Source organism: the organism of the source record quoted next, unplaced genomic scaffold, assembly GCF_019419815.1.
Source record: "Pyrus x bretschneideri cultivar Hongxiangsu unplaced genomic scaffold, Pyrus_bretschneideri_v1 Contig27, whole genome shotgun sequence".
NCBI classification, from domain to species: Eukaryota; Viridiplantae; Streptophyta; class Magnoliopsida; order Rosales; family Rosaceae; genus Pyrus; species Pyrus x bretschneideri.
Genome location: NW_025999579.1, coordinates 4,575,507 through 4,588,695, shown reverse-complemented (window position 1 = coordinate 4,588,695; position 13,189 = coordinate 4,575,507). Strand labels below are relative to the sequence as shown.

Here is a 13,189-nt window from a genome sequence, read left to right as displayed (position 1 = left end):
TGCTGAAAGGAAACCAACCGCTTTCATGGACAGCAAGAGCACAGATAGCACTGGATACTGCAAGAGGAATTGAGTACATTCATGATCACACGAAGAAGCGCTATGTTCACCGTGACATAAAAACGAGCAACATTTTACTTGATCAGGGACTCAGAGCAAAGGTAGCAGATTTTGGCCTAGCAAGGTTAGTAGAACGGTCAAACGAAGAAGATATGCTTGGTTGGGACGCCGGGTTACATTCCTCCAGAGTAAGTAATGCAGGCTAGTGGTCGTAGTTTTAATTATGTACTTACTTGTCAAGGGATTAAACCTATGAACTCACCCTAAACCACTACTTTTTTTTTTCTGCAAGATCTGTGCGGGAGCTACAAATGACTGCAAAAACTGATGTTTATGCATTCGGAGTGGTGGTAGCAGAGCTAATAACCGGTCAGCGTGCAATTTTTTGTGACAACCGAGAACCGAAAAGGATGAAGTCACTCATCTCAGTTGTAAGTCAGCTAATTAAATTCTTAATCAAAGAACCAATCTTTGTTCCAAGTGACTCGGAATTAGCAACATTTTTCTGCTTTTTATGAAGATATACGCAGTTTTCAAAGAAGAAGATCCAGAAGATGCTTTGGAAGCTCAAATAGATGGTAACATGAAAGGAAGTTACCCTATGGAAGAAGTCTACAAGGTTTGTGCAACAGAAAAACAAAAACTAAAAACTTATAACGAAATAGTTAACAAACGGACTCCAAGTTTATGATACGTCTATTGTATATGTCAGATGGCGGAAATAGCGTTGAGGTGTGCGAGTGAAGATCCAGTAAATAGACCAGAGATGAAAGACATTGTGCAAACACTCTCCCAAATATTGACGTTCTCAATTGAATGGGAAGCATTGCTTGGAGGGAAGAGCCAGGTCTTCAGTGGCTTACTCATGAGTGGAAGATAGTACTTGAAGGTCAAGTAAAAATTGACTATTTGAGCAAAGGAGGTGTACAAGTGTTTAAAGGTCGTTCATGTTCAAACATGCCAAAATCTTCAATTGATATGTTGAAAGTATCGTTCTTTTTTTTCAACGGTCCAAGGAAAACTGAAATGCTAACGTCACATCCAGTTTAACAAAAATGTAATACTTGTCTCGTTCCTTTGAGAGTAGTCAGTGTTACTTATATGTCAATCACAATTTGACATAATTTTTGCATAAGTGCCAAAACAATGATTTGTTGGAAGAGAAAACAACTCGTTCTAGAGAATGAGCCGAGTAGTGTTCTTATTAGCATCCAGAAATGAAAACTTCAAATTAGAAAAAAACACCAAGTCCATTAAACAAAAAAAATGGTGTCTGCATCTTATATAAAAAATTAAAATAAAAAAAAAAAACACAAAATTTCGCCATAAATTTGTTACTCAAATAGTTAAAAATAAAGATGGTTTGACCATTGTTGCTGGAGCTAGAAATCTGGAAGAGAACAACATCTCTGTAGCTGAGGCTTTAGCTTTAAGGGATGCTCTTTGGTTGGCCAAAGTAAAGGGCTTCAAGAACGTTTGTGTGGAAGGTGACTCTAAACTAGTCATTGATTAAAGGCTTCTGCTCAACCCCTTTCCGATTGAAAAACATTGTTGAAGACATCAAGTGGTTGGCAACCGCTTTTGACTTCATTTCGTTGAACCATGTTTACAGGGAGACAAATTTTGTTACGAATGCAGTCACTAACATTGCTTTTAATTTTAATAATTTCCATGTTTGGGATATGACTTTACCTTTAGTAGCAAGAAAAGCTTTCTTATTTGATTGTTTTGAAATTGGATGTGATTCCCGTCATACTATCTAGTAATTTATTTTTCCATGTAAAAAAGTTAACACAAAACTTTTGCATAAACCCACTATAAAAGCCCACATAATTTGCTAAGTTGGGCAAAAGAGAAACCAGTTTCATTGGGCTTTTCTATATATGGCTATTCAGAAGACTGAAATATGAAAAGTATGACTAGCGGCAAGATCCATTGAATTTCATCACCAACAGCTCAAATTTGCCCGACTTTTATTTTAATTGATTAATTACATTGCTCTTGATTAATTCAAGCTTCAAAAATTCATATCCAAAATTTCATTGCTCTTGATATGTATAGTGTTTATGCCATAGAAATCAGAACCAGAGAACAAGATAGATTGGTTTGAATGATCCTTGGGTGGTGGTGAGTACTGGGTCGGATCCAAATCTCTCGATCTTCAATCCGATGGCCGGCGCCGCCTCGGCGCTTTTTCTGTTGGACATCAAAGGACGAGTTTTGATTTGGCGCGACTACCGTGGCGATGTCTCTGCTGCTCAGGCTGAACGCTTCTTCACCAAGTTCATCGAAAAAGAGGTAATCTTTTATATGTATATATACACACGCATATATATCTATATCTATATATATATATATATGCACACACGCATATATTCAGCTGCAATTGCAATTGGGTTGGCATCAATTTCTCAATCGGAATAAAAAGTTTCAAACTTTGGCAAAAAGTAGCTGAATCGTTTGCGTTTACTGGAAAATTTGTATTTTTTCAGGGCGATCCGCAGTCGCAAGATCCAGTGGTGTACGACAATGGAGTCAGCTACATGTTTATACAGCACAACAATATCTACTTGATGATTGCATCGAGGCAGAACTGCAATGCTGCTAGCTTGCTGCTGTTTCTGCACTGTGTAATCGATGTAAGCACTCTTCAAACTCTCTCTTGCTATATTTTTTAGCTGTATTTGGTGTAATGTCGCCGCCATTCGTCATAGATTATTGCCCGTGTGGAGGTTTTCATGTGTTTCGATATGTTTGTTCATGTTTTCAGGTGTTTAAGCACTATTTTGAAGAGCTTGAAGAAGAATCGCTAAGAGACAACTTTGTCGTTGTGGTAATTGACTTGTAAGGTGTTTATAGGTAGAATGATGCATAGAATTTTGATGGTGGTATGCGAAATTTCTAATAATACCCTTGTCTGTTGACAGTATGAGTTGCTCGATGAGATTATGGACTTTGGTTTCCCGCAATTCACTGAAGCGAAGATTCTTAGTGAGTTTATCAAGACTGATGCTTACAGGATGGAGGTGACACAACGTCCTCCCATGGCTGTTACAAATGCGGTGTCTTGGCGCAGTGAAGGGATACAGTTCAAGAAGAACGAAGTAGGTTGATCCTCTTTTCATGTTTACCGTTGATTTATTAAATTGCAACTGCAGTGTCATGAATCTCCGTTCATTTTCTATCAGGTCTTTTTGGATGTGGTGGAAAGTGTGAACATACTTGTCAACAGCAACGGACAAATTATACGGTCAGATGTCGTAGGAGCCCTAAAGATGAGAACATATTTGAGGTGCAGTAACTGCATTTGCTACAAAGCCCACTGAATGAAATGTGCTTAGGATTTGGAGATTGCAGCTCCAGCATAATTATTAGCATGTTCCTTCTTGAGTTCGTCACTTGATTGACCTTTTTTTACATACGTCACTTGATTGACCTAGATCGCACCTAATTATAAGGCTAGTGATGCTAACTTGAGCCTGGAAAATGAGTAATTATTGAAAAGTAACCTAAAAATTTGTAAAGATTATTGGATTTTTCCCTGGGATAGTGTAATGTTTACTAACGTCATGTCGGAAACTGACTGGTTAAACTTTCTCCATTTTTTTTAGTGGTATGCCCGAGTGTAAGCTGGGATTGAATGATAGAGTGCTGCTAGAGGCACAAGGTCGAACAACGAAAGGAAAAGCAATTGATCTGGATGATATTAAGTTCCATCAGTATGTTGCCTAACTTGCTTTGTATTGCTAATTCATGTCTCTATTGCTTCATTCATAAGCCATGTTACATGCTTGCAACCTTTTTTATTTACTTTACTTTTTCCCACCCTATTAGGTGTGTGCGTTTGGCTCGATTTGAGAATGACCGGACTATATCCTTCATACCCCCTGATGGAGCATTTGATCTGATGACATACAGACTCAGTACTCAGGTACATTTCATGTTATATTCACCGCTAGTAATATACTTATTTCCCCATGTTTATGGATTCTTGTTAAGTTTTTGGTAACTAAAGGGAGCATAAGTTAATCAATTGCGGAGATCCAACCCCTAATTACATGCACGTTTACATTTGCTCAAAATATGAAGCAGAAACGACCATTTGTTCCTTCGATGATTTCAGGTGAAGCCTCTTATCTGGGTGGAAGCACAAGTTGAAAATCATTCTAGAAGTCGTATTGAATTCACGGTAAAAGCAAGGAGCCAGTACAAGGAGCGCAGGTAAAAAGAACATTTGTTGGGTTTTCCAGCATAATGAAAACTAACATTTTTACACATTCAAAAGTTCATTCTCGAGTGCCACTATCCGGTTCTCACTGTAAGCTATGGTTACTTCGTACAGCACGGCTTCAAATGTCGAAATTGAGTTGCCTGTGCCCGCTGATGCTACAAATCCTAATGTCCGGACATCAATGGGATCTGCTGCATATGCTCCTGAAAGAGATGCTTTGGTCTGGAAAATTAAGTCTTTTCCCGGTAATAAGGTAACAATTCGTCTAAACCTCCATATGCTTTCTCCTCCCCTTATGTGTATTATTGATTGCAAAAACGCTCGCAAAGATAATTTTGACCTTGTTTCTGTATTAAATTGCTTAGGAATACATGTTGAGAGCTGAGTTTATGCTCCCTAGTATAACCGCTGAAGAAGCGGTTCCCGAAAGAAGAGCTCCTATTCGAGTGAAGTTTGAGATACCGTACTTTACTGTCTCAGGAATTCAGGTACGATATGAGTTTCATTATTGTCTCAAATGGGTTCCATGGTGTGATTGGTTCAAACTAATGTGCCTATCCCCCCCGTTTGAATCTTTTAGGTCCGATACCTAAAGATCATCGAGAAAAGTGGCTACCAGGCTCTTCCATGGGTGAGGTACATAACAATGGCTGGCGAGTACGAACTGAGACTGATGTAAACGCAACTTACATATCTTGCTGCATTCAATCGCGTAAATAGAATACATTGCGTGGAGAGTTTTCTTTCGATACTTCTACTGTTACCGGTACAGTCCCCTATCCGGTGATCTTTCTTCCAAAAATACACAGCATCGATGTACTAGTTTCTTCAATCAAATTTGTTACAATCGATAGCAGGAGATTTTGTTTCGGACCCAAAACTTGCTTTCCTAAAGTAGGTTATACGTCGTGTCGAAGAGTTGTGTTTTTGACTCAGTAATTTTGTTATTGTCATGCTTGAATTATAAATGAAAAGCTCTTATTTACTTTCATGTGAAGCTGTTTTTGGTTATGCTTACTTGGAATACAAGCTACATGATGTACCATTCCACGTGTTTTCAGCGGAATAGTAACCCCATTAAGCCGCGTTATGGACACACCGAAAATTTGCTCTGAGAGAGAGAGAGAGAGGAAAAAGAGAGGCATTTCAATATTAATTGGCAAACCTACAAATATCATTTAGGGTCAGTAGTTTAGCTACTTATCATAGCACTCCAAAGCTACAGGATGAGGAAGGTCCGCACAGGCTCAAACCCATTACAAAAACTGAAACAATATGCAAGCCAGCAGCATTCCTCAAAGTCACATCTAATAAACCTGCAACACGAAAAAAAACACGAACAATGGGTTCAAGTGACCTTCCAAGCAAGAAGAGAATGAAAGATCAATCTGACAAAAAAAATGTAATTTTCATAAATGAAAGTGGCAACAGCAGCAATTCTTTAAATAGATAGTAGAAATAATGAGATGATCTTACAAAATCATGATTGTAATGGTAACATAAGTTATACAATCGCGCTTCTTTACTTCAACTGATTTCTCCAATTAAAAGAGATTGTTTGAAAAAAAAAAATGTAAAGCTAAAAGAAGCAAAACGTCTAATCTAATAAAATCGTTTGACAAAAAACAAAAAAAAAAAAAAAAAAAAAAAAAAAAAAAAACGTCCTAACCTCAACTCCTATGTAAAAATAAAGATTCACAAGAATTTTATATAAACCTAAAAACTAAATGCTGAAGTTTGTTATGACTATTACAACTGCAATTTTAGTGCCCGAATCTTGAGTTAAAAAGGATAAGAAGTTGTGAGGGTCGTGTGTTTTGACTCTTGAACGATGACATATTGGGGGTTACTAAGAATCAGGATATTTGTATCATGATTTATTTTTGTTTGTTCGGGTGTTTCACCCCCACCCCCATTTTACCAAGACTGGACATTCTTACAGCAAATAGAGGGACAATTGTACAGCAATGTTCGCTAAACATGACATCCAACAGCTATTCTATTTTCTAATCACTTAAAAGTTAAGATGAACAAGCCCAAGACTTAAAAACAGGATGTACTAACTGGTTCTACAAAAAAGGAGAGTAAAATTAGCATCTAAACTTTACAGTGACAACTAGAGGGAGAGTAAAATAACATACCAAGACTACTACACATTGATGTTGGACAATGACACAACTTTTTGCAACAGCAATACGACCAATACCATGCGATCATACCCCATTTATATAGACTATAATATGACAAATCCTTTATATATGTTACGCATATAAGTGCAATTTTCCCATTAGTGGACATCAAAGGTTGTCAACTTGTGAGTATTTAGACTAGAACAGTGATATAGGATGGAAGATCGAGTTCCAGATGAGTTGTGTGCAGCAGAATATAACATCATACTATTTCATAACAATACATTATGGCATTCACAACACAAAGAATAGGCTTGCAGGTCTTGAGATTTGGTGTTAAAGAGGAGAAAGAAATCTCCTTCAACAAACAACATAGAATTCGGCAGCAGAACTAAAACAAGAATAGTCTTGGTAGTTCTCAATGGTCCCTCTCGTCGCAATGTCATAAGGTTCCATTCAATAACTGAAATTGCTATAGAAACCATTAACTTTAAAGACTGCCAATGACACACATAGCATATGCCAAACATCCAACACCATAACAGGAGATTATTTATATCATCATTCAGAAACAGATGCCAAATCCAACGGTTCAGAATTGAAACAAAACAAATGAAGTGAGGAAGTACCAATCACTGTTGCTGCTGATTTTGCTGCTGGTTCTGAGGGTTGGGTGGAGGTGGCATTCCAGGACGAGGCGGTCCAAACATATGCATTCCACCGCCAGGTGGAGGAGGCATTCCGGGACGGGGTGGGGGAGCTTGCATTCCCGGGCGAGGTGGAGGCGGTGGACCCCTCATCATCTGCCCAGGCGGCGGAGGTCCCATAGGCCTCTGCCCAAACTGCATCTGTGGCGGGCCAGGGAATTGCTGAGGTGGACCCCCACCAGGAGGCCTAGCAAACTGAGGGGGCGGAACACCAGGAGGTGGACCACGACCCATCGGAGGTTGCCCGGGATATCCAGGCATCTGCCCGGGTGGACGAATCACTGGAGCGGCCGGGTACGACATAGGCGGCGCGGAGAGGTTCGGAACTGGCGGACGCGAGATCTGGGGCTGCATCATACCTGGGGCTGGTCCACCGACGCCGCGAACCGGGCCAGAGAGACCGGGCTGGGCCTGGGCGAGAGGAGCAGTGGGGATACCTCGTCCAGCGGCGCGGCCCAATCCTGGACCAGCCAAAGCGGCGGCACTGGCTGCCTTAGCTCGAGACTCTTCCTGAGGAGGCGGGCCCTCGACGGTCATTGACACGACCTCTTCGCCCCGGAGGAGGACGAGGCCTAGTGTCCGGCGGTCGTCGCGCTCCTCGTTGGTCTTCTTGCCTTTCAGTGGTGGCAACTTCCGGAACTCCTCGCAGTCGCCGAGGACGAGGTTCATGTGGCGATCGAAGGCCATGAACTTGCCGACGAGCTGCCTGCCGTCTTGGATCGTCACTCGCATCCGATAGTTTATGAATTGCAGCATCTTGGAGCTCTTTGACATCGACATTGTGGCGGCGGGTGGTGGCCTCTGCCGTCCTCCGCGCTCAGGGCTTCTCGGGGTTTTGGAGACGGAGAGGAAGAAAAGAGGATTTGAAAACCCTAGGGTTTTGGATTTGTGTTTTTTTTTTTAAATTGAATTTAGATTTAATCCAAGATTGGAATGGATTTAAAATTCAAGTTAATTGTGCAGGTGGTTGACCCACGATAAGGATTTGGGCCTACAACCGGCCCAGGATTTGGGCCTACAAACCCCAACTCTTTTAGTTGAGAGAAAATATTTGTGGATTTGGATTTATCTTTATTGAATTTACATTGCTTATTTTTAGGGGGTAAATTACATAATATTCCCTCAGGTTGGAGATCTATTACAACCTTATACAATATATTTAAAACATTTCACTTTCATACCTCACGTACTATTTTATTTCAAAATAATACTTCTGTTACATTTTCCATCCATTGGTATGTTAAATACTGACGTGGCATTAGTGGACCCCCGTTACAGGTCAGCCCACTCCCTCCAAAACTTGCACACGTGGATATCCATCTGCCACGTCATGCCAACTCAGCAAAAGTGCCACATGGCCAAAATTTCAAATTTCAAAATTTTCCCACCATTTTTATATAATTCCTATTTCTTTATGGGTTTTAGCGGCTAAATTATGAACAATTGCATCAAATGCAATCCAAAATGCAGAAAAGCATATTCCCACATAATTGAACCTAGTAATCAATGAATAGGCAAAAATGTATTTCAATATCCAAACAGGCAACTAAAGTAGCAATATATTTCACTTTCTTGGTAACCAAATAACAAGCATGTTCCATATATTGGCAACCAAAGCTAACATCTAGGAGTTCAATTGGAAATAACAATTCTGAACCCCAACAAGCTAGCATGTTCCCGAAAGGATATCCAGCTAGTAGCAAAATAATAGTTCCTACTAAGCTACAAATCCAATTGGGAGCAAAATAACAATTCATAACTAAGCAAAAAAACAGTTCCTAGCTGCTGCCAACATTCACAAAAAATTCCAGCCACTAGCAAAAAATTCCAACATCAAAAAACCCAGTTTGTTCTTGTATAGCAACACTTTTCACTTTCTTGGTTGCCTTTTCTTTCTCTTCTTCACTCCTCCATCTGTTTGAACCTCTGAATTACCTCATCCAGCTATGCTTGATGCCTACATCCAATGTTCAGTACAACATATCCAAATCAACAACAATATAGGCCACAAGTTATCACAAAAGAATATGCACATCCAATGCTCACAAAAGAATATGCACATCCAATGCATACAAAAGAATCCCTAAGTTATCACAATATAGGCCACAAATTCATTTACAAACCCTAAGTAAATAAAACAAGTGAAACAGTGCTTACCTTAGGTTTCATTCCCCTCTTTCTTGGTACACCACCTGGATTACTAGATGCTTCATGTGCAGAACTTGATGCCTAAAACAAATTAAAGGATTTCAGGATTAATAAAGTCTTAAATCAACTTAGAAATCATATAACTTTGTACAAGGTTATATATCACCTCTTGTCTTGTAGGAAAATGCCTATAATGAGTCCTGGTATTGTGGCCCTCTTTTTTACATATTCCACATTTGACGGTCCCTTGGCCTTTCCTTGAGAGCTGTTGTGACTGTGGAATATCTCCACTTATGTTAGTGGCCTCATTTTGTGTAGGATTAGCTTCTTTCTCCTTTTCTGCAGCCTCTTTGTTTCTCTTCTTCTTGGGTCTTCCAAGTTGTCTAGTATATAGAAGAGGCTGGATAGGTGGATTTTCAATGACCTCCCACATTGACATCCTATTCATTGGCTAGATCAAGTGTCCATATATTTCTAAGTACATAACCTTGGGATAACAAACATCCACACAGTCTTCAACAACTACTCCATCACCCCTTTCATCAGGCACTTCTTCAACAGCTTGAGTCACACATTGGGAAGGCACACTGCATTCACCACCAAGGCCACTGACTGGATATTCTATGGCTAACTTGGCCTTTCCTCTATTCACTTGCACTGGCCTTTCCGCTATCAAATTGCACTTGTCATCCTCATTACCATCAAGTTCTTCAATAACCACCCTACTCTGAGCAACCGGTTCAAATGACTTCATAAACTCCATCTCTTAAGAGACATATTCTTCATGTGTTATCTTCTCAATACACACATCAATCAAAGTGTGGTTTGGCACAAATGTGCACATGTTGATAACATCTGAATCTGTCATCAAAGGCTTCAACCCATTTCGAATTTCCATCCCTGGGATCCGATACTGGTAACTCATGAAGACATTTCCATATCCCAGCTCCTCAACCATATTGTCAACCTCGAGCAATGACATGAAATCTTTGTCACAATTATCAAAGAAATCCACATTCGCTCCAACATAGAAGTCTTCACTAAGTTATCCACCGTGATACATTTTGATTGTGAATAGTTCATTAGTCCCTGAAATTGTAGCATAAAAAACCTTATTATAAACTGATGAAATCCCAATTTCTACATAAAAAATTCCTATTTTAAAGTGATGAAACCTAAAATTCAAGACCTAAGACCACAAAACAATTCACAGATAAAGACACACCACAAATGACAATGTGGTGTCCCAAATAAAGGCATAGCTAAATGCATAGATAAAGGCATAAATAAAGCATCATACACACAAGACACAGATAAAGGTATAAACAAAGCACTGCCAAACATACATAACCCACAAGCTTTTTTCCAACATGATTAAACAAAGACAAAAGTCCTCCATTAACCGACAACACCAAACAATTTTTAGTTCCCCTCCATTTTCGAACAAAGCAATTTAAAATTAGGAAGTATAGATCAAAATTACAAAGTACACACAATTTCATATCCCCAACATTTTCGAACACTCCAACCATTTTTGAATAGTCCAAGCATTATAGAACAACACAAAATAAAGAAACCAAAAAGCACTAACCGTATGTTAGGAATGGATCCAAAGGATCCTCCCTCCTTTCCTAGATCATTTTCAACCTTCAACTTCGAAGCACTTGATTATCGTTGCAATCGGGAGTTGGTTCTGGGTTGTGGATTGTGGGTTGTGGGTTGCAGGTCGCGGGTTAAGGGTTGTTATGGGTAGTGAGTACGACGCCAATAGGACATCGACGGGTAAAGAGTGATGGAAATAGGGTTTCGCAATGGAAGTAGGGTTTCACTACCGGGGGCTAGGGTTACCAGAACTTTATCCTTCTCGATTATGGGTTTGGGAATGGTGGTGTGCTTGATGATAGTGGGGTTGTGTTGGTTATTGGGATGGGAATAGTGGGTTAGAGATTCAAGAAACTTTTTAATTTTAAACTTACCATGTTGTCAATCCATGTGGCTCCATGTGTGCAAGTTTTGGAGGGAGAGGGCTAACGTGTAACAAGGTCCACTAATGTCATGTCAGCATTTAACGGACCAATGGATGAAAAATGTAACGGAGGTGTTATTCTGAAATAAAATGGTATGGGATGTATGAAAGTGAAATGTTTTAAAGATGTTGTACGGGGTTGTAATAGACCTTAAACCTGAGGAGGTATTATGTAATTTACCCTATTTTTAGCTACAATACTTAGAACTCCATTTTAATCTCATTTTACACTATAATTCAAAAATTACCGTTGTACTCCTTGAAATTCAAAATTTGTCCCCCCTTGCGGACTCTCTCTTCTACTTGAAATTTATAGGTTGTCTCATAAAACATATATGAGACCCAACACCCAGTAAAACTATATCACATATACAATAAATTTGATTATAAATTTTCATTATGCATCAATATTCAACCATCAGAGAATAATAAATTTAAGGAAACAACATTAGGTTGAAGAAATCAAATGAAAGCCAACAAGATAAAGATGAGCATGTATCACTTGCCTTAATATAAATATAATTTTCATTTCTAAAGGTGTTTTTCAACAACTTTTACTTGGAGGATTCCATCACGTGAAAGTGACATAAAAATAAATTTTATTATCAATTACCATAATTCATTTCGATTAATTATCGTATTGGAATTTTGTAACTATTATATACAGTGTAATCTCTTCTGTCATTTTATGTGAAGCTGCTGATTCTTTTTTTTGTAGCCAAATTAACTTTATTATTAACGTCAAATGAATTGATAAGAAAATTAATACGTGTATCAAAAACTGTTTCGGTTAACTTTTACTTATATAACTATTGCTTGCCTTCTATGTATGTACACGTGAAACAAGTTAATGATATTTAAATTTTGTAACTGTTACATGCATGTGTCACCTCTTCTGTCAGTTCACGTGAAACTGTTGACGCTTCTTTTGTCGTCAAACAAACTCTATTATCAATATCACGTGAACTAGCAAGAAAATTAATACGTGTCTCATAAACTGTTTCGTTTAACTTTTACTTTATGTAGCTACTGCCTGCCTTCTATGTATCTTCACGTGAAGAAAGTGAATGATATTTAAAAGTTGTAACTGTTATATGCATGTGTCACTTCCTCTATCATTTCACCTAAAATTGTTGATGCTTCTTTTGTCACCAAACTAATTTTATTATCAACATCACATGAACTAACAAAAAAATTAATACGTGTGTAAAAAATTATGTCAATTAGCTTTTACTTTCTGACACTATTGCCTGACTTCTCAGTATGTTCACCTAAAACAAGTGAATGCTATTTAAATTTTGTGATTGTTATACCCTTTCATGACCTTCTCTGTCATTTCACGTGAAACTGGTGAATGTGCTTGTCTGTGAGTAAATCAATTTTATAACCAACATCACGTGAACTGACAAGAAAATTAATACATGTGTCATAAACTGTCTCGATTAGCTTTTACGTTTTGTAACCATCGTTTGCCTTCTCAGTATGTTCACGTGAAACATGTAAAAAGAATTAATTAGCTCATAGCTAAACAAGTTTTGACCCCGTATAGGTTTCATCGTCCAATTTTCTGTAAGTACCTCTCAACTTTCTTTATGAATGTGATAAATATACTGTTCACAACTAGTCTTTTCATTTTATCATGGTCGTCAACTTAGAGAGTAGGTGTTTAGGTTTTTGAGGGAGAAGGAGAGGGAGAGAGGTGAGAATAGTTGAGAAAGAGATATATTTGAGAAAAGTAATGGAAACGTACTTTCACTATAGAAATGAGTGGCATGGGAGAAATTTGACCAAGTTTGCCATGGCAGTTTTCATTCCCCGGCAGAATTCGTGAACCATGATTCAGTTGGTGGAAGTACTGAAGTGGCAAACCGTTGAGGCACATCATTCT

General features: G+C 38.6%; 2 protein-coding genes across 2 annotated transcripts; one reads left to right on the top strand and one right to left on the bottom strand.

Moving 5' to 3' along the window:
• Positions 1-1,959: 1,959 nt before the first annotated feature.
• On the top strand, positions 1,960-5,282 carry LOC103952972 (AP-1 complex subunit mu-2). Its single transcript, XM_018648867.2, has 11 exons — positions 1,960-2,358; positions 2,553-2,699; positions 2,831-2,893; positions 2,988-3,164; positions 3,249-3,352; positions 3,672-3,779; positions 3,895-3,991; positions 4,184-4,281; positions 4,403-4,544; positions 4,657-4,779; positions 4,872-5,282. The coding sequence occupies exons 1-11, from the start codon at positions 2,230-2,232 to the stop codon at positions 4,968-4,970; spliced, it is 1,287 nt and encodes a 428-aa protein (XP_018504383.2). The 5' UTR covers positions 1,960-2,229; the 3' UTR covers positions 4,971-5,282.
• A 134-nt stretch (positions 5,283-5,416) lies between these two features.
• Positions 5,417-8,035, bottom strand: LOC103952971 (small nuclear ribonucleoprotein-associated protein B'). The gene is made up of 2 exons (XM_009364680.3): positions 7,050-8,035; positions 5,417-5,607 (listed from the first exon to the last, which is right to left on the bottom strand). The coding sequence occupies exon 1, from the start codon at positions 7,905-7,907 to the stop codon at positions 7,053-7,055; it is 855 nt and encodes a 284-aa protein (XP_009362955.2). The 5' UTR covers positions 7,908-8,035; the 3' UTR covers positions 5,417-5,607; positions 7,050-7,052.
• Between the last annotated feature and the right edge of the window lie 5,154 nt (positions 8,036-13,189).